The sequence below is a fragment of the Globicephala melas genome, chromosome 11, assembly GCF_963455315.2.
Source record: "Globicephala melas chromosome 11, mGloMel1.2, whole genome shotgun sequence".
In the NCBI taxonomy this organism is placed as follows: Eukaryota; Metazoa; Chordata; class Mammalia; order Artiodactyla; family Delphinidae; genus Globicephala; species Globicephala melas.
In genome coordinates this window covers 80,775,873-80,800,852 of record NC_083324.2, presented here as the reverse complement: position 1 = coordinate 80,800,852, position 24,980 = coordinate 80,775,873, and the positions used below count along the sequence as shown (strand labels likewise).

Here is a 24,980-nt window from a genome sequence, read left to right as displayed (position 1 = left end):
ACCATGCCTAGTGGTCTGACATCATGAAATTTTGCCCTACCTGTTCCAATGAGCTAGCTGGATTCAGGCCACAGGGTGGACTTTCCGATGCTGGACAAGGTTGCAGCGGGTAACCTGAAGTTCTTGCCACATTCCTCACATTCATAAGGTCTTTCTCCAGAGTGAATTCTCTTGATGCTTAATGACGGACAGAACGTCGACTAAAGCTCTTACTGCACTGACTGCACTGGTAAGGTTTCTCCCCCCGTGTGGATCCTGAGGTGATGGAAAAGCCCAGCGTGTCTGGGCTGAAGGCTTTACCACAAACGCTGGCACTGGTAGCGCTTCTCGCCCAGTGTGGAGCCTCTGGTGCTGGAAGAGGCCTGACCGCTGGCTGAAGGCCCGCCCCCACATTCATCACCACTCATAGGGCTTCTCGCCCGTGTGTGTTCTCTGGTGCTCGATGAGGATGGAATTCTGGGTGAAGCTTTTCCCACATTCACCACAGATATAGGGTCTCTCCACTGAAGAGCTTACCCGTTGCCTTTCCCATCTGCCTTCGTGGTCACAGGTCTCTCCACACTCATGCACTGGGAATGATATTACCATTCAATTTTTCAGGTACTTCCCACATGAGATTTCGTTTCTTTAGACAGATCCCTCCTCTGGGGGGCTAACTCCACATTCCAAGTCACAGCCTCATCATCTGAATAGTATTGGATGGCATGAATGTTATGTTTCCAAAGAAGAAAGAAAAAAACTGGTCAGGAGAGTGGGTGGAAAGCGACAAGCAACACATTTCTGTTTACTTTTCCGACTCTCAACAATTATACCAGGACTTCAGGAGAAGATGCCGTGTATTGTAACCGCTTGCTTACTGTCTGCGTCTCCCACACAGACTGTAAACTTCCTGAGGGCAGGAACCACATCGTACCTTCCTCATCACTGCTTCCCCCGTACCCAGCTCAGTGCCTGGCACACAGCAGACACTAAGTAAATGTGCTGATTCAATGACCATTCAGGGAATGAGTTAGGCTTCCTGAGGAAATTCTAATCCTCGACCAATCTCCTGAACCGGGCACATGCCTTGCAAGGTTCCCACTGAGGCTGCTCTTCCAAGGTTGGGAGCTGGCCACCAGACGACTCCTGGGCTGCTCCTAGAATTGCTTTCTCCTTCACAAGTTCTTCCTGTTCATGATCATGGACTGGGACCTGGTAAAAATCAAGGACAGTTAGGAACGAAATATCAGAGAAGGACATTGCAAGGCCCTTCTCAAGACCAGTGGATAGGAAAAGAAGGCTCAACAAACTGGCAAAGAAAAAAAGGCAGAGAGATTAAGAGCCTATTACAGATCAAGTTAGGCATAAAGAAATCCATCTTTCTCCTCCTGCCTCCTCCTACTGCACTGAAACCCCATGCTTGATCATACAAGTACAAACCCCTGTTCTCCCATCTTCCCCACCCTGCTCTCCTGGTTCATCCAGCTCTCTCTCCAAATCCTCCAGGCACAGTTACCGCCTCCTCTCCACTCACTGGGCGGTGCTTTCTCATCCAGGCCTGGAGCTCCTCGGTGCAGGATGGTCAGGAACTGCTCCAGCACCAGCAGCTCAGGATCTGCTCCTTGGTGTGCATCTCTGGTCTCAGCCACTGATGGCAGAGTTCCCGGAGTCTTCGAAGGAGCCTCGTCGGGGCCCAGGTGTCTCCTGGTAGCAGAATTGCCTGAAGCGTCTACGAAAGATCTCTCTGGTGTGAGGGTTATCTCTTGACAGGCCAGATTCTTGCCCATAAGCATGGTCTCCCCTCTTCTCTTTTACCTTCACTGCTATAAGTCCCTCCTGCATCTCTGGAGTCTGAAGGGCCAAGGCTGTGGTCATTTGAGGTTTAACTATTCAGAAAATGAATCTATTCTTGATAATTCCCGCCCTTGGATCTTTTCTTCTGGGAAATCCCAAAATCTAAAAATAATTTGCAGGAAAAAAAAGTATTAAAATGTAGAAAATCTTGTCTGCTGGTAGGCACTGGGAGTATTTATACTAAAATCAGTAACTTTGTCTAATGAAGAATATAAATGCTTAATTAATAAGGACTATTCAAATACTGATGAATATAGGAAGGCAAACAAAACCAAAACAGCACCCCCCCCCCCGAGTTTTATTGAAGGAAGGGACCATTTTGATCATCCTGAATGAATCAGCTCAAATAAATCAGCTTGGATGTACTGGGTTTCCATTTGAATGCCAAGATACTGGACTCATAGTCAGTTTTTAGTTGAATGGGGGTAAACAAACACTTTGGGCCCAAGTGGTCACAGAAGACACTAAGAATCAAAGAGAGAAAGGAAAGAAAAAGGAGGTGGAAGGGAAAGTAAAGATAAAAAGACACAATGAGGAGCAAAAAAATGTGCTTGGGGAAGAGAAGTAGAGTCCTTCACATCAGGTGAGGTGTGGAGGAAAGAGATGTGTGCTTGGAGTGGGGAAGATCTGGGATTGAGACTGATCTTCCAGGTACTCCCTGCACAGTCTTGGGCTTCATCTTTTGAGCCTTAGTCTACTCAATCTGTAAAATAGGGATCCTAAAGCCAACCTTGTCTACCTTTCTAGGCTGATATAGAAATAAAATAAGATCACAGATAAAGAGCACAAAGAAGCTGGCAGTCTGGTAAACTCGAAAGTATTATAAATTACCACTATTGTTATTTTTCTTATAAATTTTATTGACAGATTAAATGAATATCCTAGTGATCTAAACACTAAGGTGAAAGAATCAGGAAGTAGTCAACTGGAGTGGTCTTGGTCCATAGATATTAAAATGAAGGAAATATTAGTTCTAATATTTTTAAAACACAGAACTTTAGCTCTTTCTTGCTCTTCAATTTCTTGGAAATTGTTTCTCTTTGAAGTTCCTTGAGGATGGAGAGTGGGCAATCGTATGTAAAATAAAATAAGCGCTAATAAAGAGACAAACGTCTATGACCACTTAAATCTTAATCAGGATAGTAATTAATGAAGGCAATTTTCTGAAAGAAAAATAATTATGTGACCTAATGATTTCCAAGCACCATTTTTTTTCTAGTACATACTTTATTTATTTTTAAACATCTTTATTGGAGTATAATTGTTTTACAATGTTGTGTTAGTTTCTGCTGTATAACAAAGTGAATCAGCTATATGCATACGTATATCCCCATATCCCCTCCCTCTTGCGTCTCCCTCCCACCCTCCCTATCCCACCCCTCTAGGTGGTCATAAAGCACCAAGCTGATCTCCCTGTGCTACGTAGCTGCTTCCCACTAGCTATCTATTTTACTTTTGGTAGTGTATATATGTCAATGCTGCTCTCTCATTTCGTCCCAGCTTAGCCCCTTGTCCTCAAGTCCATTCTCTACGTCTGCATCTGTTATTCCTGTTCTGACCCTAGGTTCATCAGAACCATTTTTTTTTAGATTCCATATATATGTGTTAGCATATGATTTTCTCTTTCTGACTTACTTCACTCTGTATGACAGACTCTAGGTCCATCCACCCTACTACAAATAATTCAACTTTGTTTCTTTTTATGGCTGAGTAATATTCCATTGTATATATGTGCCACATCTTCTTTATCAATTCATCTGTCGATGGACACTTAGGTTGCTTCCACATCCTGGCTATTGTAAATAGCACTGCCGTGAACATTGCGGTACATGACTCTTTTTGAATTATGGTTTTCTCAGGGTGTATGCCCAGTAGTGGGATTGCTGAGTCATATGGTAGTTCTATTTTTAGTTTTTTAAGGAACCTCCATACTGTTCTCCATAGTGGCTGTATCAATTTACATTGCCACCAACAGTGTATGAGGGTTCCCTTTTCTCCACACCCTCTCCAGCATTTCTTGTTTGTAGATTTTTTGATGATGGCCATTCTGACCGGTGTGAGGTGATACCTCATTGTAGTTTTTTGTTGTTTTGCGGTACGCGGGCCTCTCACCGTTGTGGCCTCTCCCGTTGCGGAGCACAGGCTCCAGACGCGCAGGCTCAGTGGCCATGGCTCACGGGCCCAGCCGCTCCGCGGCATGTGGGATCCTCCCGGACCGGGGCACGAACCCGTGTCCCCTGCTTTGGCAGGCGGACTCCCAACCACTGCGCCACCAGGGAAGCCCCCTCACTGTAGTTTTGATTTGCATTTCTCTAATGATTAGTGATATTGAGCATCCTTTCATGTGTTTGTTGGCAATCTGTATGTCTTCTTTGGAGAAATGTCTGTTTAGGTCTTCTGCCCATTTTTGGATTGGGTCGTTTGTTTCTTTGCTATTGAGCTGCATGAGCTGCCAAGCACCATTTTTGGGCAGAGGCGTTCAAACTTATTTGACCAGGACCCTCAGTAAGAAACATTGTATATTGTGACCAGAACACACATACATGTGCTTATGAATACGTTTGTGCATGTGTGAGATACACATATACAAATAATTTTTTTTACAAAATACTAGGTACCCTTACATTATGTGATATATACTCTTATTTTTTAAATCCTATTTCATAAAATGAAAAAACAAAAAACCCTGGTCATAGCCCACTACATAGATTTCACGACCCACAAAGGGATCATGACCTATAGTTTTAAAATGTTTTTGTCTTAATTTTAAGTAAAATTATTGTAATTCACTGTAAAAATAACCCTACACTATTCTTAAGTATTGGCATACATCGCAAAATTTAAAAAACCAAGGGTAGATTATTTAAATTATAAGTGAACACTGATCATATTACAACTAGAAGAAAAGTTAAATTCATATTGACATTATTGGTTGTAATTATCAAAGACAAAAAAACCCACATTGGTGTGGGACAGCATCCTTCTGGATAACCTGTGAACATTATCCTCTCACAAATTTCTAACATCTTTGGCTTGCTTGACTTCTACAGACCACCCTAGGAAGAATGGAGAGGGTTTTTACTCAAAAGATAGGATCCCTGAGTTCATGTTTTCCCCCAACTCACCACCACTCTGACCACCACATTATCTTTTTCTGTCAGAACTTTTCATATTCCACTCATTCATTGAGCAAATATTTACTCAGAGCCTACCACATTCCAGGTACTGTTCTAGGCTACAAACAAAAAAATTTTCTCATCTCAAAGAATTTACATTTTTATAGCAATATAATAATAGCTGACATTTATAGTGCTTTTAATTTACCAGACACTGTTTTGGACGCTTTACATATATTAACTCAATTAATCCTCAAAGCAACTATGAGTAAGGTACTATTATTACCCCCATATTGCAGATGAGAAAACTGAGGCACAAAGAGTTTAAGTCATTCATGCAGTGCTTCACAGGTAGTAAGTGGTGAGGCTGCAATTCAAACCCAGCAAAGCTAACTCTAGAATTTATAGTCTCAATCACTACACCACTCTCTCTCCTCTATGTGGGGGTAAGAAGGGGACAGGATGAGGAAAGGGGGCCATAGGAAACAGACAATAATTATATGTCAAGTAGTGATAAATGCTATATAGAAAAATAAAGATAAAGGAGATAGGCAGTAAGGGAGAAGAAAGGTCTCTATTTTATGTGGGGTAGTCAAGGAAAGCCTTGTTGACAAACCGTTATTTGAGCAGAGACCTGAAGGAAGTGAGAAGCAAGTCACATGACTATCTGGAGAAAGACTGTTCCATGCAAAGGGAACACTGAGTTCTTGGAGGTAGAAGCATGCCTGCATTTTTCAAGGGACAGTAAGTTGACCAATGTGGCTAGAATAGAGGAAGCAAACAGGACAGGAACAGATGAAGTCAAGTTAGGAACAGACCATGAAAAGCCATCATAAGGGCTCTGCCTCATACTCTAAGAGATGAGGAGGAGGTTTTGAGCAGAGGGGTGATAAAATTTTATTCAATTTTAATATAAAAACATAACTGGCTGCTGTGACAATAGACCACTGGGAAAAGCAGATGCAAGAAGAGAAGCTACGGTAATAACCTAGGGGAGATATGATGGTAGCATGAACCATGGTCTGCTGAGCTTGTTCTAGGGTGAGAAATTTGGGGGGTACAAATATCAAATAGGTAAATTAAGAATATGTGCTCTCACATTACTCGGTTAACCCAGCATGGGTTCAAAGAATTAAACAACCACTTGTTTTCTCAACCTTCCAGGCCCCTGAAAAATGTCTTCTTCCTATCTGCTGCCTAACAACCTTGGTTTCAAGTCAAAGTTTTTCTATTCACAGACAATGCAGCTAAAGCTTTGAGCTCTGCCAATAGAAAATCGTTTCTGGTATATGGTGTTTCAAATCTTTACTCAGTTTCACTAAGATCAATTTCCCTCCATTCTCTGTATATCCTAGGTTCCCTTTTGCTTTCCCTCCCCTGAATTTGCTTTTATCTGGTGGCCTGAATACCCAGGTCTTCACAGCAGCATATCTTAGTTCTTTGAAGCCACTCTCTGAAAGGCTTCCCAAGTTTTTTTTTAATAACCCTGCCCTCCTGGTCACAAGCATACAGCTACTAATCTCCCATCCAGGATCACCACCCCATTGTATATGCCAGGTATATAATTAACATAATAATCTCCCCTACCTTAAAAAATACACCTGCATTTTAAAGCTGGTGTCTCCTAGAGCCTTGGCAAGCTCAACACCCTTAAATCTACATCATTCCTGTGGAGCAATGCTCTTTACCAAGGATATGCATGTAGTGAAGACAAAGCAGCACGCAATGCAAAGGTGCCTTCATCGTAATACATCCCCCTACCCTCACTTCTGATGTCACCATCTGTGGCTCCTCACTACCTATCCCAAACTCTCAAGCCTGGCTAAAGACCAATTACACTCCTAGCTTCCACTGTCTGGCCCCACTCTTGTTTTCCTATATTCCACATGCAGAAACTGCCAGCTCTACTTAGGCGTTTCTTTAACCAGGCTTTTCTCGTCCCTGTTCCATGTCACTGGTCTTGCCTTCTGCATTATTCAAACCCTACCCGATCTCTGCAGTTTGATTAAAATCTCACATCCTCCCTGATGTCTTCCTCATCCATCCCAGTCTACTCTTATTAAAACAAACAAAAAAACCCCAAAAGTACAGAATTTAGAATTCCTTCACCAAGTTCTACTCCTGAGAAACAGACACTGTTAAAAATTGGAATGTATCCTTTCTATGTATCTGCAATCACTCACACACACACACACACACACACACACACGACGTAGCTCATATTTTTCCTATTAACTAAGCTAAGTAGAAGATAGTATGAGGCAGCAGAGAACATAGATAGGCAGATCTGGTTGTGAATTCTGACTTACTAACAGTGTGATCTTGGGCAAGTTACCTGATTGATTTTTCTGAGCCTCAATCTCCTCATGTACGCAATGAGAACAACTACCTTGCGAAGTCTTTGAGAGAATTAAATAATGCTTATAAGGTGGTTTTGCACAAAGGGCACAGCACATATGAAACATGCCAATTAACCACCTTTTAATGAGATAATGTACAATTTAATGTACAATTTTTGGTACAAGGGTGGCTTGATCAACAGCTGCTACCTACCTTTAGGGCCAAGACTCATCTTTTCTATTGCTCAAAGCACCACACCAGTGAGTGGGTGGGGAAACACATGTACACACACAAAAGAAATGGCTGTTTCATCAGGTTTGCAGACACACTCTGACAGACTTACATGTCTTCAGGTATATACCTCTCTCTAATCTTAAATCCTAACTAGAAGTTCAGGATTACTAAGGTAGAAAAGGGGTAGGACCAGATTCAAATAAGGGAACTCACTTCCTGGGTTGTGACTGTAAAGCTAATACAGAGAAAAAGAGAGAGTCAGCATAGCAAAGGGTTTAAGAAAATAGACTCTGAAGCCAGACTCCCTGGATTTGAATCCTGACTACACCCCTTACCAGCTGTATCAACTGGGGTGAGTTACTTAATCTCATTTTCTTCCTGGACCTTAAATAAAGGGTCTACCAGTGCCTACCTCATAGAGTTATGAAAAACAAATAAGTTAATATTTGGAAAGTGCTTTGAACAGTGCTGGCTGACACATAAGTGCTATTTAAATATTCGTGTTTTTTTTAAATCAACAGGTGGCAAGAGCCTGTACACTCTTGAGTGAATCAGACTAAGAGTGCCTGTGGCATGTTATAAAACTATCCTTGCTCGTTGTTTAAAATAAGCCCCCAGCCGAGAATGGTAGATGGGAAAATAGAAACCATCCTGGATATCCGAATCTACCCTTACCCTTAGATGCAGGGAAGGAGAGTTCCGAGGGGCACGGGGTTTAGGACGGAGTGGTTGAAGGGCTCAGGAACAGACGAAGGGGATGGGGGTGGGGGCAAGGACGCTGACTGGGTTAACGGGGCCCTTCTAGTTTCAGGGGCAGCCTCCTCTGCCCCTCAACTGTCCGGCCAAGCTCTGGCCAAGATGACCCGCTGCCTCCTCCCCACGCCCAGTCCAGAGTCGCAGCGCACAGCACGGACCTCCCGAAGGCCCTGCAGCAGCCGGACTCCGAAGCTCACCGGGTAGCCGTGGCACCACCTCTGAATCCTTGACAACCGCAGCCCGGATAATGATAGACTACAAAGGCCGGAAGTGCGTCACACCGCCTCTCTTCGGGGGAACAGCGGTTCAGGCCGCGTTCCTTCTAGTAAGCCCGGAGGTTTTCACACCTCTGTGGTCGCCACGCTGAATCCCCTTCCAGGCGTAGTGAGGCGCTAAGTGTCATAGTCTCTTCCTAGGGGGTTAATATACAGTAATAACAGCTAATATAATGTTTTACGCATACTAACTCATCTACACATGCTAACTCACTCTACATTAACAGTCATGTGAGTTCGGTATAATTATCCCCATTTAGCAGATGAGGAACCTAAGGCACATTCCTTCTACATTTATCAGTTGCAAAGAAAGTTTCCTGCAAAGAAAGTTTTTGTGCACTTTACTTTCTCGCACGAGATATTCCAGGCTCATTTTACACTTTTTCTGCCTTAGACCTGGAATCCACCATTGCTCCATGAAGCCATGGTTCCTTTTAATGGTGAATAATATACAGAGACCAGGATCTAGATTTTGAAAAATAGATAAGCTCATTGTTACTGGGATAGGTCATTGCTTCTAGGCCCTATCAGTGGACCTTAGAGCTGGAATAAAATATACATATGATAGGGATTTTATAAGATATTTCCAATTCAAATACAACTTCACAGATTTTTTTTTTTTCATTTTCACCATTGCACATTTGATTTTCCTTTCTTCCACAGTGAACACCCTGGCTCCCAGCAGCATCAATATATTCACTCAATTTGCTCTTACAATCTTTTTTTTTTTAATTTTCAAAATTAAAATATCAACATCACTAGCAACAACACACCTACTATGTACAGTTCAAAATTTCTTTGCTTGCTTTATTTGTTCTTGAATTGTATCCCATTAAGGGAGTATAGTTCAGAGTACATATACATACCTTATTTGAATTCTTTTCTCTGTGTAGTTATGTTATAAACTTGATATACAGTTAGTCATTTGCTTCTGTTTTAATTTCAAGATTTGCTTTCCTTTCATCTTTTTCATTTCCTTTCTGAACATGCAAAACAGTTCAAAATCAGAATTATATAAAAAGATATATTCAGAGTTTTGCTTCCATCCCTAAGTCCTTTATCTTATATATACTCTTGTTCCATTTTCATTAGTTTTAAATTTATCCTTTCCTTCCTACTTCCTTCTCTCATCCCTTCCCTTCCTTCCTTTCTTTTACAAAAATATCCGTTTACCCTTTTACCACTGTAAATTATATTATACACACTGTTTTGCATCTTGCTTTATAACTTAATAGAATAACATGGAAATTATTCTAAATCTGTTCATAGAAATATTCCTCTTTTTCTCTTTACAGTGGTATAGTACTCCATTGTGTAGATGTACCATTATTTTTTCAACCAGTCTCTTAGGGATGGGTATTTGGATTGTTTCCAATATTTGGCTTTAACAAATAATGCTGCAATGAACAATGAAGAGAGGAGAGGAGAGAAGTGTCTTTGTAAGGGTTGTATCATTTTGCACTTTCAACAGCAATGCGAGATAGTGCCTGTTTTCACACTGCCTCCCCAACTGTATGTTTTCAGGCTTTTGAATGTTGCCAATATGATAGGTCATTAGGTATTTGTTAAGAAACCGCAAACTGAAAGCTGAAATCCCTGTTAAAAATGAATTCACAGTGTGAAGTGTTGGCAAGGATTATGGAGCAATGGAAATTTTCATACACTGTTGATGAGAGTGTAAATTGGCAACAACATTTTTGGGAAATTCTTTGGTATATCTGCTGAAGTTGAACATATGCATATTCTATGACCCAAGAGTTTCACTTCTAGTTATATTGCTGCCAGAAATGCATACATATTTACATCTAAAGACACACTTTAGCAGCATTTTTTATAGCTCTAAACTGGAAACAACCCAAAATTCTATTAAGAATAAGATAAGATCAGAGCAGAAATAAATGAAATAGAAACAAAGAAAACAATAGCAAAGATCAATAAAACTAAAAGCTGGTTCTTTGAGAAGATAAACAAAATTGATAAACCTTTAGCCAGACTCATCAAGAAAAAGAGGGAGAGGACTCAAATCAATAAAATTAGAAATGAAAAAGGAGAAGTTACAACGGACACTGCAGAAATACAAAGCATCATAAGAGACTACTACAAGCAACTCTATGGCAATAAAATGGACAACCTGGAAGAAATGGCCAAATTCTTAGAAAGATACAAACGTCCAAGACTGAACCAGAAAGAAGTAGAAAATATAAACAGACGAATCACAAGCACTGAAATTGAAACTGTGATTAAAAATCTTCCAACAAACAAAAGTCCAGGACCAGATGGCTTCACAGGTGAATTCTATCAAACATTTAGATAAGAACTAACACCCATCCTTCTCAAACGCTTCCAAAAATTGCAGAGGAAGAAACACTCCCAAGCTCATTCTATGAGGCCACCATCACCCTGATACCAAAACCAGACAGAGATACTACAAAAAAAGAAAATTAGAGACCAATATCACTGATGAATAAAGATGCAAAAATCCTCAAAAACTACTAGCAAACAGAATCCAACAGCACATTAAAAGGATCATACACCATGATCAAGTAGGATTTATCCCAGGGATGCAAGGATTCTTCAATATATGCAAATCAATCAATGTGATATACCATATTAACAAACTGAAGAATAAAAACCATATGATCATCTCAATAGATGCAGAAAAAGCTTTTGACAAAATTCAACACCCATCTATGATAAATACCCTCCAGAAAGTGGGCATAGAGGGAACCTACCTCAACATAATAAAGGCCATAAACGACAAACCCACAGCAAACATCATTCTCAATGGTGAAAAACTGAAAGCATTTCCTCTAAGATCAGGAACAAGAGAAGGATGTCCACTCTCACCACTATGATTCAGCATAGTTTTGGAAGTCCTAGCCATGGCAATCAGAGAAGAAAAAGAAATAAAAGGAATACAAATTGGAAAAGAAGAAGTAAAACTGTCACTGTTTACAGATGACATGATACTATACACAGAGAATCCTAAAGATGCCACCAGAAAACTACTAGAGCTAATCAATGAATTTGGTAAAGTTGCAGGATACAAAATTAATGCACAGAAATATCTTGCATTCCTATACACTAACAATGAAATACCAGAAAGAGAAATTAAGGAAACAATCCCATTCACCATTGCAACAAAAAGAATAAAATACCTAGGAATAAACCTACCTAAAGAGATAAAAGACCTGTACTCAGAAAACTATAAGACACTGATGAAAGAAATCAAAGATGACACAAACAGATGGAGAGATACACCACGTTCTCAGATTGGAAGAATCAATATTGTGAAAATGACTATACTACCCAAAGCAATCTAGAGAATCAATGCAATCCCTATCAAATTACCAATGGCATTTTTTTACAGAACTAGAACAAAAAATCTTAAAATTTGTATGGAGACACAGAAGACTCTGAATAGCCAAAGCAGTCTTGAGGGGAAAAAACTGGAGCTGGAGGAATCAGACTCCCTGACTTCAGACTATACTACAAAGCTACAGTAATCAAGACAATAGGGTACTGGCACAAAAACAGAAATATAGATCAATGGAACAGGACAGAAAGCCCAGATGTAAACCCACACACCTATGGTCAACTAATCTATGACAAAGGAGGCAAGGATATACAATGGAGAAAAGACAGTCTCTTCAATCAGTGGTGCTGGGAAAACTGGACAGCTACATGTAAAAGAATGAAATTAGAACACTTCCTAACACCATACACAAAAATAAACTCAAAATGGATTAAAGACCTAAATGTAAGACTGGACACTATAAAATTCTTAGAGGAAAACATAGGAAGAACACTCTTTGACATAAATCAAAAGACCTTTTTTGACCCACCTTCTAGAGTAATGGAAATAAAAACAAAAATAAACAAATGAGACCTAATGAAACTTAAAAGCTTTTGCACAGCAAAAGAAACTATAAACAAGACAAAAATACAACCCTCAGAATGGGAGAAAATATTTGCAAATGAAACAATGGACCAAGGATTAATCTCCAAAATATATAAACAGCTCATGCAGCTCAATATTAAAAAAACAAACAGCCCAATACAAAAAATGGGCAGAAGACCTAAATAGACATTTCACCAAAGAAGACATACAGGTGGCCAAGAAGCACATGAAAAGCTGCTCAAATCACTAATTATTAGAGAAATGCAAATCAAAACTACAGTGAGATATCACCTCACACCAGTTAGAATGGGCATCATCAGAAAATCTACAAACAACAAATGCTGGAGAGGGTGTGGAGAAAAGGGAACCCTCTTGAACTGTTGGTGGCAATGTAAATTGATACAGCCGTTATGGAGAACAGTATGGAGTTTCCTTAAAAAACTAAAAATAGAACTACCTTATGACCCAGCAATCCCACTACTGGGCATATATCCAGAGAAAACCATAATTCAAAAAGACACATGCACCCCAGTATTCATTGCAGCAGTATTTACAATAGCCAGGTCATGGAAGCAACCTAAATACCCACCAACAGAGGAATGGATAAAGAAGATGTGGTACATATATACAATGGAATATTACTCAGCCATAAAAAGGAACAAAATTGGGTCACTTGTAGAGACGTGGATGGACCTAGAGACTGTCATACAGAGTCAAGTAAGTCAGAAAGAGAAAAACAAATATTCTATATCAATGCATATATGTGGAATCTAGAAAAATGGTACAGATGAACCGGTTTAGAGACGCAGATGTAGAGAGCAAACGTATGGACACCAAGGAGGAAAAGCGGGGTCAGGGGTGGTGGTGGGATGAATTGGGAGATTGGGATTGACATATATACACTAGTATGTATAAAATAGATAACAAATAAGAACCTGCTGTATGAAAATAAAATAAAATAAAATTCAAAAAAAAGGATACTTCAAAAATAAAATAAAAAGATAAAGTTAAAAAAAAAAAAAGAAAAACCCTTCACAAATAATCCATGACCAGAGCTGCTGTAAGTAAAAGTAGATGGTCGCTGACAGCACACACACACACACACACACACACACACAAGAGTTAGTATCTGCACTTTAGAACTCAAAATGCCATCACTTTATTTGGGACTGTGGCAGGCTGTTGATTGACTACTAAATAAGTAGCTCCTTTTTATTAGATAACAGAAATCTTCTTTTTTTTTTTTTTGCGATACTCGGGCCTCTCACTGTTGTGGCCTCTCCCGTTGTGGAGCACAGGCTCTGGATGCGCAGGCTCAGCGGCCATGGCTCACGGGCCCAGCCGCTCCGTGGCACGTAGGATCCTCCCGGACCAGGGCACGAACCCGTGTCCCCTGCATCGGCAGGCGGACTCTCATCCACTGCGCCACCAGGGAAGCCCCAGAAATCTAATTTTTTATTTGTGTCCTTTGGCACCTGGAATAAAGATTACATTTCTCGGCTACCCTTGAAGCTGAGTTGTGGTCATGTGACTAAATTCTGGCTAATTCAATATAAGAAGAAATATACTGTCCTGAGAAGGCTCCGTGAAAGATGCTGACTGATTTGGGAGTCCCTTTTGGCCCTTCCTGCTGACTGGAATGTAGAATTGATGGCTGGTGCTTCAGCAGCCATGCAGAGGATGGTGAAAACTGGAAGGGACCTGGATCCCTGATGATTCCATGGAGTAAAAGCAACAACCCTAAACTATCTACCTTTAGACTTCTTTTACTCGAGAAGAATACAGTTTGTGTATTTTTCAAATCTTTATTACCAGTAGCTGATCATAAATTCTGATATAGGTGTCTGTACTTTGACTCCCTATCTAGGGTTTTCTTTTCCTTTTTTTTTCCCTTAAAAGTGATGCCATCATCTCTGATTGAACCCACTATCTCTGCTTCCTCCTCTGAAACAATGATACTTAGGAAACGCAAGTTTGAAGGGAAGGCAGAGAATTAGAAAGAAATGATGTCTATGGTATTATAAGTGGTCTGAGAAAAAGGGAAGAGAGATTCTCAAGAGGGTCAATACTATTTAACCCAAGCCCATTTTTAAGTGACACCTTAGGAGTACTGCATACAGCCTCTGGGAGGTTCAGTGCTCAGAAAACTTGTTTATTCTAAGTGGAGTTACAGTAAGACATACATCAAATTTAATTGGAGAAACAACAAAGATAAAGAGGGCATTCAGGGCATGAAGGGGGTTAGAATGGAAGACAAAGACATGGAAGCTGGAGTGTACTGGGGGGAGCTGGGGAAAGTGAGACCAATACAGTAAGAGAAGAGAGCTCTTGTAGGATAGTGAAGAAAATAACATTTCTTACTGGGACTAATTTGTAGAGGAGCCTCTTGAATGTCAGGTTGAGGAATTAAATACAGAAGCTTGAAGGCATTCACAAAAATCAATTGTAGAGGTTCAAGGGATCTTTGAGAGAATATATATTCTAGTCCCATAATTCACAGATGAGGAATCTAAGGCCTAGAATGTGTGGGCGACTCGCCTAACATCACAGTGGCGTAGTGGATACTAGAACCTAGTATCTTTCCTCACCCCATGTCAACCCCCTTTTAAAGCAACATCTAACAAGTTACTAAGGTCTTGATCACCACACATAAAGCAAAGGAAGAAAAAGTGAGGAAGAAAAGCAATGCCTAAACCTTTAACTACTCACTTGAGAAATGTTGTGGTACTTTCAACTCTGGGTTATGGGTGTGCATTTTTCTCTAAATTTCATTGTGGATAGGATGAAACAGGCTATTCTGAAGCTTTACATTTTAAATTAGTCAGCCTTGAGGCCTAGAAATAGAAACTCTGGCTTAGCTCACTCTGAGAGAGAATCTAGTCTGTAGATACTTTGATGTCAGAGAAATTGAGACAGTGACAGATATGGAGAGTGCTCATGTAGCTTCTCTGAATTCTACGAGAAACAAATGCTGCTTAACATTCTTACTACAGTAATTAAAGCAATGTGATTTTTTTTGCCACGCCACTTGCGGGATTTTAGTTCCCTGACCAGGAATCGAACCTGAGCCCTCAGCAATGAGAGCTCAGAGTCCTAACCACCAGATCACCAGGGAATTCCCAAAGTGATTTTGATTAGTTGTGCTTTTTTTTTTATGTTGAAAAAGACCTGATCTCTGTTTAAAGGCTCTTCCATACTTACTACACATAGGGTTTTTCTTTGTTGTGGATTCTCTGGTGTTCAGTAAGATGTAAGCTCAGTCGGAAGGCCTTCCCACACTTGTCACATTCTTAGGGTTTCTCCCCAGTGTGAATTCTGTGATGTCTAGTAAGGTCAGAACTTCCACTGAAGGCTTTTCCACATTCATCACATTCGTAGGGCTTTTCTCCTGTATGAATTTGCTGATGTTTAGTAAGGTTTGAACTTTCTCTGAAAGCCTTCCCACAGTCATTGCACTGGTAATATTTCATTAAGGTATGGTACCTCTGATGCTAAGTCCTGTGCTGTTACTGAAGGTTTTGCCACATTCATTGCACTCATAAGGCCCCTCCCCAGTGTGACTTCTTTGATGTTTAATAAGGACTGAGCCTTAACTAAAACTTTTGCCACAATGATTACACTGATAAGGTTTTTTGCCAGAGTGAATTATGAGGTGATTTAAAAGGGTTGTATTTTGACTGAAGGCTCTTCCACATTCTTTACACTGAAAGGGTTTTTCCCGTGATTCTCTGATGTCCAATAAGATTCATGACGTGCATGAAGCTTTTCCCACACTGATCACATTTGTGTTCTTTCCCTTCCTTTGCGTTTCCTTTATGCCCTCCAAACCTGTCCTTGCATTCTCAAAGGTCTCCAAAATAAGCCCCCAAGAAAATGTTCCTGACTCTGAAGATTCTGTTGAGTATCATCTTCTGTGATTCCATTCCTTTGGACACTTCCTGCTTTGCAGTCAACTTCCCAGTCTAAGGTTTGGTCTCACTTTCAGAAATAGGAAATGGATCATTTAAATGTCACTTTCTTTTTAAGCTTTTTATTATGGAAGATTTTAAACATATGTAAAAGTAAACAATAGAAATGTCACCTTTTTGAACTGATGAAATATTAAACTCCCAAGGGATCATTTATCTCTTTTCTAGTCATGCTCCCCCAACAATTAATAAATAGCTCTTATGTTCAATTAAGGAAAATGCTAGAAAGGAAAGTTGAAATAGACATATCCTAGGCATAAATAACCTATGTAATAATTACTAAGGTAGGACTGAGAATAATCTTTAACACCAAAAAGGGGCACTAATTTGTTAAAGTCTAAGTGTGTAAAGAGTACTTTAAATTGCATTCAAATACAAGTACAGTTGTCCATTGGTATCTGCAGGGGATTGGTTCCACGACCCATGCCTCCACACCAAAATCTGAAGATGCTTAAATCCCTTATATAAAATAGCATAGTATTTGCATATAACCTATGTACATCCTCCCATATACTTTAAATCATCTCCAGATTACTTATAATACCTAATACAATGTAAATGCTATGGAAATAGTTGCCAGTGTGCTGCAAATTCAAGCTTTACTTTTTGGAATGTTCTGGAATTTTTTTTTCTGAATATTTTCGATCCACGCTTGGTTGAATAGGAGGATGTGCAACCCACAGATACAAAGGGCCCACTGTATAGCAGAAAGGCAAAAGTGTATTTCCTCTATTGCTTGGAGAGAAAACCCTTTGTCTTAATCCTCCCCCACATAGAACATTGCTTGAAGATTCAGTGTAAACCAATAATTCCTTCAAACAAACTAACATCAGTATTGCTTTATGAACACACTAAAATACACATTTTTAGTGAAATTTGGCCTGAAGGAAATAAATTAAATGTCCCATCGAGCTCATTAAAATGGAGATTCCACTTGAACTCAAAGGAAATACTGGAAAAGGACTGATTTCTTGACTCTTCTGGTCACTTTATTGCTATTTTTCTGGAGACAGATTCTAAAGGGGATCAGGATGTAAAAAGGGAGATGCTTAGTAAACGGAAAGCACATTTAGCATGTAGAGAATGTGGAAAGGAAAACGTGTAACAAACCTAGACTGGAGTGACATGTAGGGGAAGCTACTGACATGAAAAGACAAGAGAATTTAATGTGGAAGAGGACAGGAGAAATGTAGTCAAAGTGAAAGGCTTAAAAGAAGACTTTATCACCGATGGGTATAGAAAACTTACAGATACAGGGTAGGATAGGACATTTAGAAGGTCATCGTAAAGGAGACTGTAAAACAGAGGTGGTATAAAAAGCAACAGAATGATGTAATAGTTTAATGCTTTAATGAAAACCAACATGGCATATGAAAACAAAATAAAAATCTTTTGCTTAAAAGACCAAGAATAAAGGTTGTACTTTGTAAAGAGAGAGTATATGAGCCAGGGAGGATTTCAGGTGAGAGTTAGGGTTAGAAACACTATTGATTAAGTTGTAAAGGATGGCTTTGGTTGGCCAGGTAGGTGCCTGCTACCCTAACCCACCTTCCCAGATACATTTCTCCCTCTCCTCCTCACCTCTCTCATAGGAAATGGGGTTTTCATCTTAATACTTTCTATATTTTGTGAATATAGAGTCGTGCTTGAGCAGGGTCTCCACGTGCCAGAGCTGACAACTTGGTGACTGCTGTGCAGCAACCAGAGATATCACCTCCTGCCAGAGCATTTCCTGTCCACCTGCTTGAGATGTGCCCTGGAGACAATCAGGGACCATTGGGCTTAGGAAGAAATTACTGTGAAAACCAGAGTTAAAACCTTAGGAAACAACTCCCATGGAAACAGGATTAGGAAAAAAGACTGAATGGGCTTAGCAGGAGAGATGAGACAGAAAAATGAACTGACAGAAGCAATGACTCCTGACAGGGACAAAAGCTCAGTTACCCTCACTGCTTTCCTATTGACCAAACTATTAAATGTGGTTAATTTAATGGTCTGATTGCCACAGCAGAACATGCTTCCTCTTCCCACCCGAAATTCTGGACCATCAAGTTCTCTCTCCAAATCTCCCAGCAAAGACACAGCCTCATCTCCATTCAATGGATGATGCTCCCGCACCCAAGCCTGGAGCTCCTCAGGCAGGATGGCCACGAACAGCTCCAACACCAGTAACTGCAGGATCTGCTCCTTTTTATGATTCTCTGGGCTCAACCACTGACAGCAAAGTTCCTGGAGTTGGCTCAGAGCCTTCCTGGGTCCAAGTGTCTCCTGGTAGCAGAACCGTCTAAAGTGTTGGCAGAAGACTTCCTGGCTGGACTGGCTATGCTGCTGCAAGTCAGTTTCTTGTACAAAAAAGTCTCTTCCTCCCCCTTTACTATTACAGGTTCCTCCTGGGTTTTTTTCATTCTGAATAATAAGATCTGTAGTCATTTTCTCTCAGGAGAGGGGTCCCTGCAGATAGGTTCACACTCCAGGGAGACTCCCCTTTGCAAAATATAGAAAGTACCATCAGTTTTTAAAAATCCACATGTATTATTATTAAACACTGCCTATACCACTTGAAGAAAAACACAACAGAAAAGGTTTTTGAAATCTGCCTAACAGTGATGTAGATGATTTGAGGATTTGACATTCCTGGTAATGGAAATTCATATGATTATTTTAGAAATGAAAAGAGTAATCTTTTTCCTATACTCACTCTACTCCAACCCTTTTCTATTTTAGACATGTTAAATGCAGTCTACCTGAGGCCCTTCACACCTGCGTGGAATGCTCTTACCCAGATATTAGCATAGGGCATTCCCTTGTTTCTTTAAAGTATGCTCAAAAATCATCTTCTCAAAGAGACATTTCTAGCTCATTGTATATAAAAGTTTTCCTACCATTATCCACCCTCTTACTCTACTTTCTTTGTAACACTCACCACCAACTGACAACATATCTTTATTTGCCTTTTGTTTGTTACTCCACAATAATATAAATGCCATAAGAACAGGGGTTTTATCTATCAGTTTGGTACACTGCACCATTCTAAGTGCCAAAAGAATGTCTGGGACATATAAATCATCAATTAACTATCTGTTGAAAAAAATAATGACTAACAAAAGGTATTAACTCTAAGACTTTTTCAACAGCTTGCTCAGGAATTGTTTGCTTTAATACTGTGTGATACATAAACAAACAAGATTAGAGAAATAAGACAGTGAAAATATTAACTAGAACGGCTCCACAGTCCCTCCTCCACAATTTTGACATCCCCCAGAGTTCTGAAAACCAAGAGTATTTTCATAAGTCATTTGATGGCAATACTCAAAGTGACATAAATTCATTTTGGCTTGAAATGACATGAAGTTATTTATAGTTTTAGAGTGAAATTCATATTTTGTTACAGAAATATTGATACTACTTTCTGTAATAAAATATGGGACTGCCCCAGGCTCCTGGGGTGTTATGCATTCAATATACTATATACGCACCATGTTTTTTAAAAAATTCCTCAATCTGATTTCGAAAACATTTCTGACCCCAAGGACTAAAGAAAAGTGCCTGCTTTCTATGCATCAAAGACCCACCAGATTCCAAAAAAAGCCACCCCTCTCTCCTGAGCAGACACTCAGGAGTCCTCTGCTTCTCTGAAACCTCTGGGGCCCAGTCGGGGTAAGAAATCTGGGGTCGGGTCCGGGCACAAAGCCCAGTCTCCCACGTCAGGGGTCACTCCAGGAGACCAGCTCACGGCAGCCGGCATTATAATTATAATACATTGGTAAAAATATGTGAAATCTTCCCTGGTGGTCTAGAGGCTAAGTCTCCGCGCTCCAACGCAGCGGGCCCAGGTTCCATCCCTGGTCAGGGAACTAGATCCCGCATGCTGCAACTAAAATATCCTGTACGCTGCAACGAAGATCCCAAGTGCCGCAGCTAAGACCCGGCGCAGGCAAATAAATAAATATTTTAAAAAATGTTTTCTTGAGTTTAGTGAGCTGTTCTAGGAACCCTGACTTTGTAGCTGGTTGGTCAGAAGTACAGGTGGCCTGAACTTGTGATTGGCACCTGAAGCGGAGGTATTAGAGCAGGCAGGTAGCTAGATATGAGCAGAGAAAGGGGGTGGGGAGCACGGGTCAGGTGACAGGAAACCTTACATCTTGAGGCGACAGGGGTCCTAGAGGCAAAGAAAGGTGGCAAAAGTGGGAATCTCTGGCTTCCGAATGTAACCTTTTGCTTGTTACGCCCTCTTTACAATAAAATTAGCCTTGCAGAGAAGAAGTACCCATGATGCACCGATACCATGACACCTACAATTAAGACCAAGAAAGGGCAAAAATTCCTCCTCCCCCGGGGAAGGTGGAGCTGGGATGAAAATCAGGAAATTTGACCCCAAACCCCGCCCTCCTCAATGAATATTTTCTGCCCAATCATTTTCACACCCTATATAACCAGCTTGCCGAAGGAACTCAGAGCAGCTTCTCACCTGAGCCTGCCTGCTCTCCCTCCTGAGAGTGTACTATCAATTAATAAATCCTCGCTTTGCTTCCTTAGCCTCTGTGTCTCGTCTCTGAAATGTCTCTGGGATGAGACAAGAACCTACTCTCCAGTAACAGAGGCAGTTTTGTGGAATTGAGCCCTTAACCTGTGGGGCCTATGATAACTCTGGGTAGTCAGTGTCAGAATTGAATTGAATGTAGGACACCCAGTTTGTTTCAGAGAATTGGTTGTTGTGGGGGAAAAACCCAACACACTCGGTGTCAGAAGTGGTAAACAACACACAAAGGTTTTCTTGAATTGACTTTTGAGCATGATTTTGATGGAACGTCTATTTAAAGGAGGATATATTTCAGGTTATTGTTGGGCTTTCCCATTCAGAATAAAGCATCATTTTCTCACATTCTCTTGGACAAAATGGCCCTCTTCAGAAGTCTCCTCAAAGCTCCTTTAACATCCTTGTTCCTCAAGGTGTAGATGAATGGGTTGGCCATGGGAGTAATAACGCAGTAAAATAGCATCAGAACTTTGATGACATCTTGAGGACTGTCCCCTGAGGGCTGTATATAGATGTAGATGCCAGAGCCATAGAATAAAGACACCACCAGTAGGTGTGATGAACAAGTGTTGAAGGCCATAAGTCTCCCATCAGCAGAAGGGATTTGAAATACAGCTTGGGCAATATAACAGTAAGAGACAAGAATCATGGAGAGGGGACCCATTATCAGGAAGGTAGCCACCACTGTAAGCTCGCTGACTGTGGTGTCCACGCAAGCCATCTTAATTAGACTGGGCAGCTCACAAAAGAAGTGGTCCAATTCCTGGTTCCCACACAGGGGCAGCTGGACTGTGAGTGTGGACTGCAGTAGTGAATTGGCCAGACCAATGAGCCAAGCAGTGCTGGAGAGCTGCCAGCAGAGCTTGTGGTTCATGATTACAGAGTATCTCAGAGGCTTACACACAGCCACATAGTGGTATAAGGCCATGGTGCCAAGCAGGACACATTCAGTACAGCCTAGCCAGTGAAATACATAGGCCTGGGTCATACAGCCTGTATAAGTGATGTTCTTGTTGGGCCCTCCCCCAGGTTGAACAGCTTTTGGGGTAGAGTTGTGCTGGTGAAACAGAGGTCCAAAAAAAGAGAGGCTTGTGAGGAAGAAATACATAGAACTTTGGAGTTGGGAATCTATTTGAGAGACCAGAATAATAGCAATGTTTCCCAACAGTGTGAACATGTAGGAGATTAGGAGGGCAAAGAAGAGAGGAAGATCCAACCACGGATATTTGGCAAAGTCTATGAGAATGAAATCCTCTGGAAAACTTTCATTCATGTGCTTCATTGAATTTTGATGGGAGACACCTGCTAAAATCTAGGAAGAGAAGGGTGATTTTAAAAACCCTGAGTTGTCAGAAGTTTTGACGATAACAGAAAAAAATACTTTTATGGGGGAGCAATGGGGTACACCCTCAGTAGAAATCATAACATTAATGAATATAATAATTAATAAGTCACATTTGAAAAATCCTTTCAGTAGAGAAAGTGGTTTCATTTTTTCCCCCTAAATCAAAGCCCTATGTGATGGGTTAGTGGACATTCATTATTTGTTATGGCTCTTCTGTATGATTAAAGAAGTCATTGGGAGGTGGTCTTCTCCCAGCTACCTTGCAGCTAAGGGAGTGTGTGACCTAAGAGGTGGGGTCTTGGGTAGGTGCTTAGGTAATGAAGGTAGAGCCTTCATGTATGGGCTTAGTGCTCTTATAAAAGAACCCACAGCGATTCCTTCCTTTCCACCATGTGAAGTTACAGCTACAAGGTGCTATCTATTAACCAAAAAGTGGGCTTTTACCAGACACTGAAACTGCCAGTGCCATGATCTTGGATTTCCCAGCCTCCAGATCAGTGAGATAAATGTTGCAATAGGTCTCCTGGTCTCTGGCATTTTGTTATAGCAGCCCTAATGGACTAAGACATATGTCATCAGGGAAATACAAATTAGAACAACAATCAGATTCTACTACACACCTATTAGAGTGGCCAAAATCGAGAACAATGACACCAAATGCTAGCAAGGATGTGGCACAATAGGAACTCTCATTTGCTGGTGGGAATACAAAATGGTAGGGCCACTTTGGAAGACAGTCTGGCAGTTTCTTACACAACTAAACATACCCTTACCATATGATCCAGTAATCACACTCCTGGGTATTTACTCACATGAGCTGAAAACTTACATCCACACAAAAGCCTGCACAAAGATGTTTGCAACAGTTTTACTCATAATTGCCAAAATTTGGAAGCAACCAAGATGTCCTTCCGAAGGTGAATGGATAAATAAACTGTGGTACATCCAGACAATGGAGTACTATTCAGCGCTAAAGAGAAACAAGCTGTCAAGCTATGAAAAGACGTAGAAGAACCTTGAATGCTAATTACTAACTGAAAGAAGCCAATCTGAAAAGGCAATATAATGTATGATTCCAACTATCATACAGTATGTTTGGAAAATGCAAAACTATGAAGACAGTAAAAAGATCAGTGGTTGCCAACGTTTAGGAGGGAGGGATGACTAAGTAGAGCACAGAGGATTTTTAGGCAGTGAGCCTCCTCTGTATGATATTATAACGGTATATACATGTCATTATACATTTTTCCAAACCCATAGAATGTACAATACGAAGAGTGAACCATAATGTAACTATGGACTTTGGGTGATTATGATATGTCTGGGTAAGCTCATCAGCTCTAACAACTGTACCACTTTGGTGAGGGATGAAGGTAAAGGGGGAGGCTATGCATGCGTAGGGGCAGGGGTTATATGGGAAATCCCTGTACTCTTGCTGAGTTTTGCTGTGATGTGAAACTGTTCTAAAAATAAAATCTTAAGAAAATTGTGATACTTCCTTACTGAGTGGGATGCAGAGTAAAAGGAACAATTCTCCTGATGGCCCTCTCCATACCCATCAGGTAAACAGGGTTTGATTGCTGCAGGCTCTGCCAGGGCAAGAAACACTACAGGTCCTTGCTAATTTGGGCCAGAAATTTGGAGACCGTATATGGGAATGAATTCTGAGAGTGTTTGACCCAAGAAATTAGATATGAATTTGTCATAATTGTTACCTCTACCAGAGAGACTTGTTTCAATTTACTGGCTGGAGTCATGAGTATGGTTTTCATTGGGTTTTTTTTTTTCTGTTGTTTTAGTCAACACTAAAACGTGGTCACTTTAAAGTGACCCATCTAAATGATGTTGATTTGTGAGAATCCCTTAGCATATAGTAGAAGGACCCTGAAGATGTGTGTGGATTATGTAATAAGAACAGACTGGTGTTGAGGACAAGATCCCTTGTCATGTCTCCAAAAACAAACAAACAAAAACAACAGGAATTGGACCATCTGACCATCTGTGAGAATTGAGAAGAGATTTTTTTTTTTAGGTAACCATAGTTCACTAAATGATTCCACTGTGACTAATGTTTATGCAATCGTGAAAGTGTAAACTCTCCATGCTGATATAACCAAAAAGTATGATATAAGAGTATCTGGAGAGTAAGACATAGACATTCTCTCACTCTCTCTCCCTCTCTTTCTCTCTCTCTCTCTCTCTCTGTCTTTTGTCCTCACTCTTTCTCTTTGTTATGTAAGGGTTAAAAGATCTCATTTTTTATAGTAAGTGATAAATAAGTCATACTTAAAACTAAAAAAACACAAATAGAGTAAACACTTGTTATTAAGAAGTATGGGTAAAACACTGAAATTATTAAAGATGTGTTACCTTGGGAGACCAGGAATTGAGAGTGAGGAATGATGAAGAAGGGAACCGCTATTTTTCATTATAAGCCCATAGTATTATTTTATTTTTTTAACTTTGAACGCATATGTCTTTAATATAAATGAAAATTAAATAAGAAGGAATGGAAGGGATCTGAATATTTGTCAATGATGGTGAAGGCATTAGAGTTGTACACATTGTTTGAAAGCGTGGAAAGCACACATCATCACTTACTGCAGCATAGAGTGCATAACATGGTGTAGTGGAAAAACAGGTTGCAAAAATAACTTGGGTCCAAGATATGGAAA

The 24,980-nt window shown here is 40.4% G+C and overlaps 2 protein-coding genes and 1 pseudogene across 2 annotated transcripts; all 3 read right to left on the bottom strand.

The window, feature by feature from the left end:
- Window positions 1-63: 63 nt before the first annotated feature.
- LOC115848779 (zinc finger and SCAN domain-containing protein 23) lies at window positions 64-1,894 on the bottom strand. Its single transcript, XM_060308203.1, is given in 16 exon segments — window positions 64-114; window positions 117-185; window positions 188-244; window positions 246-284; window positions 287-310; window positions 312-332; window positions 334-573; window positions 575-607; window positions 609-685; window positions 1,042-1,075; window positions 1,078-1,184; window positions 1,443-1,485; window positions 1,487-1,552; window positions 1,554-1,591; window positions 1,594-1,657; window positions 1,660-1,894. Coding segments are annotated over 16 exon segments (1,158 nt in total). The 5' UTR covers window positions 1,855-1,894.
- A 6,459-nt stretch (window positions 1,895-8,353) lies between these two features.
- LOC138842903 (zinc finger and SCAN domain-containing protein 31-like) lies at window positions 8,354-18,853 on the bottom strand (annotated as a pseudogene).
- Window positions 18,854-21,300: 2,447 nt separating this feature from the next.
- LOC115848822 (olfactory receptor 2B11-like) lies at window positions 21,301-22,242 on the bottom strand. Its single transcript, XM_030849760.1, is given in 3 exon segments — window positions 21,301-21,984; window positions 21,987-22,040; window positions 22,042-22,242. Coding segments are annotated over 3 exon segments (939 nt in total).
- Between the last annotated feature and the right edge of the window lie 2,738 nt (window positions 22,243-24,980).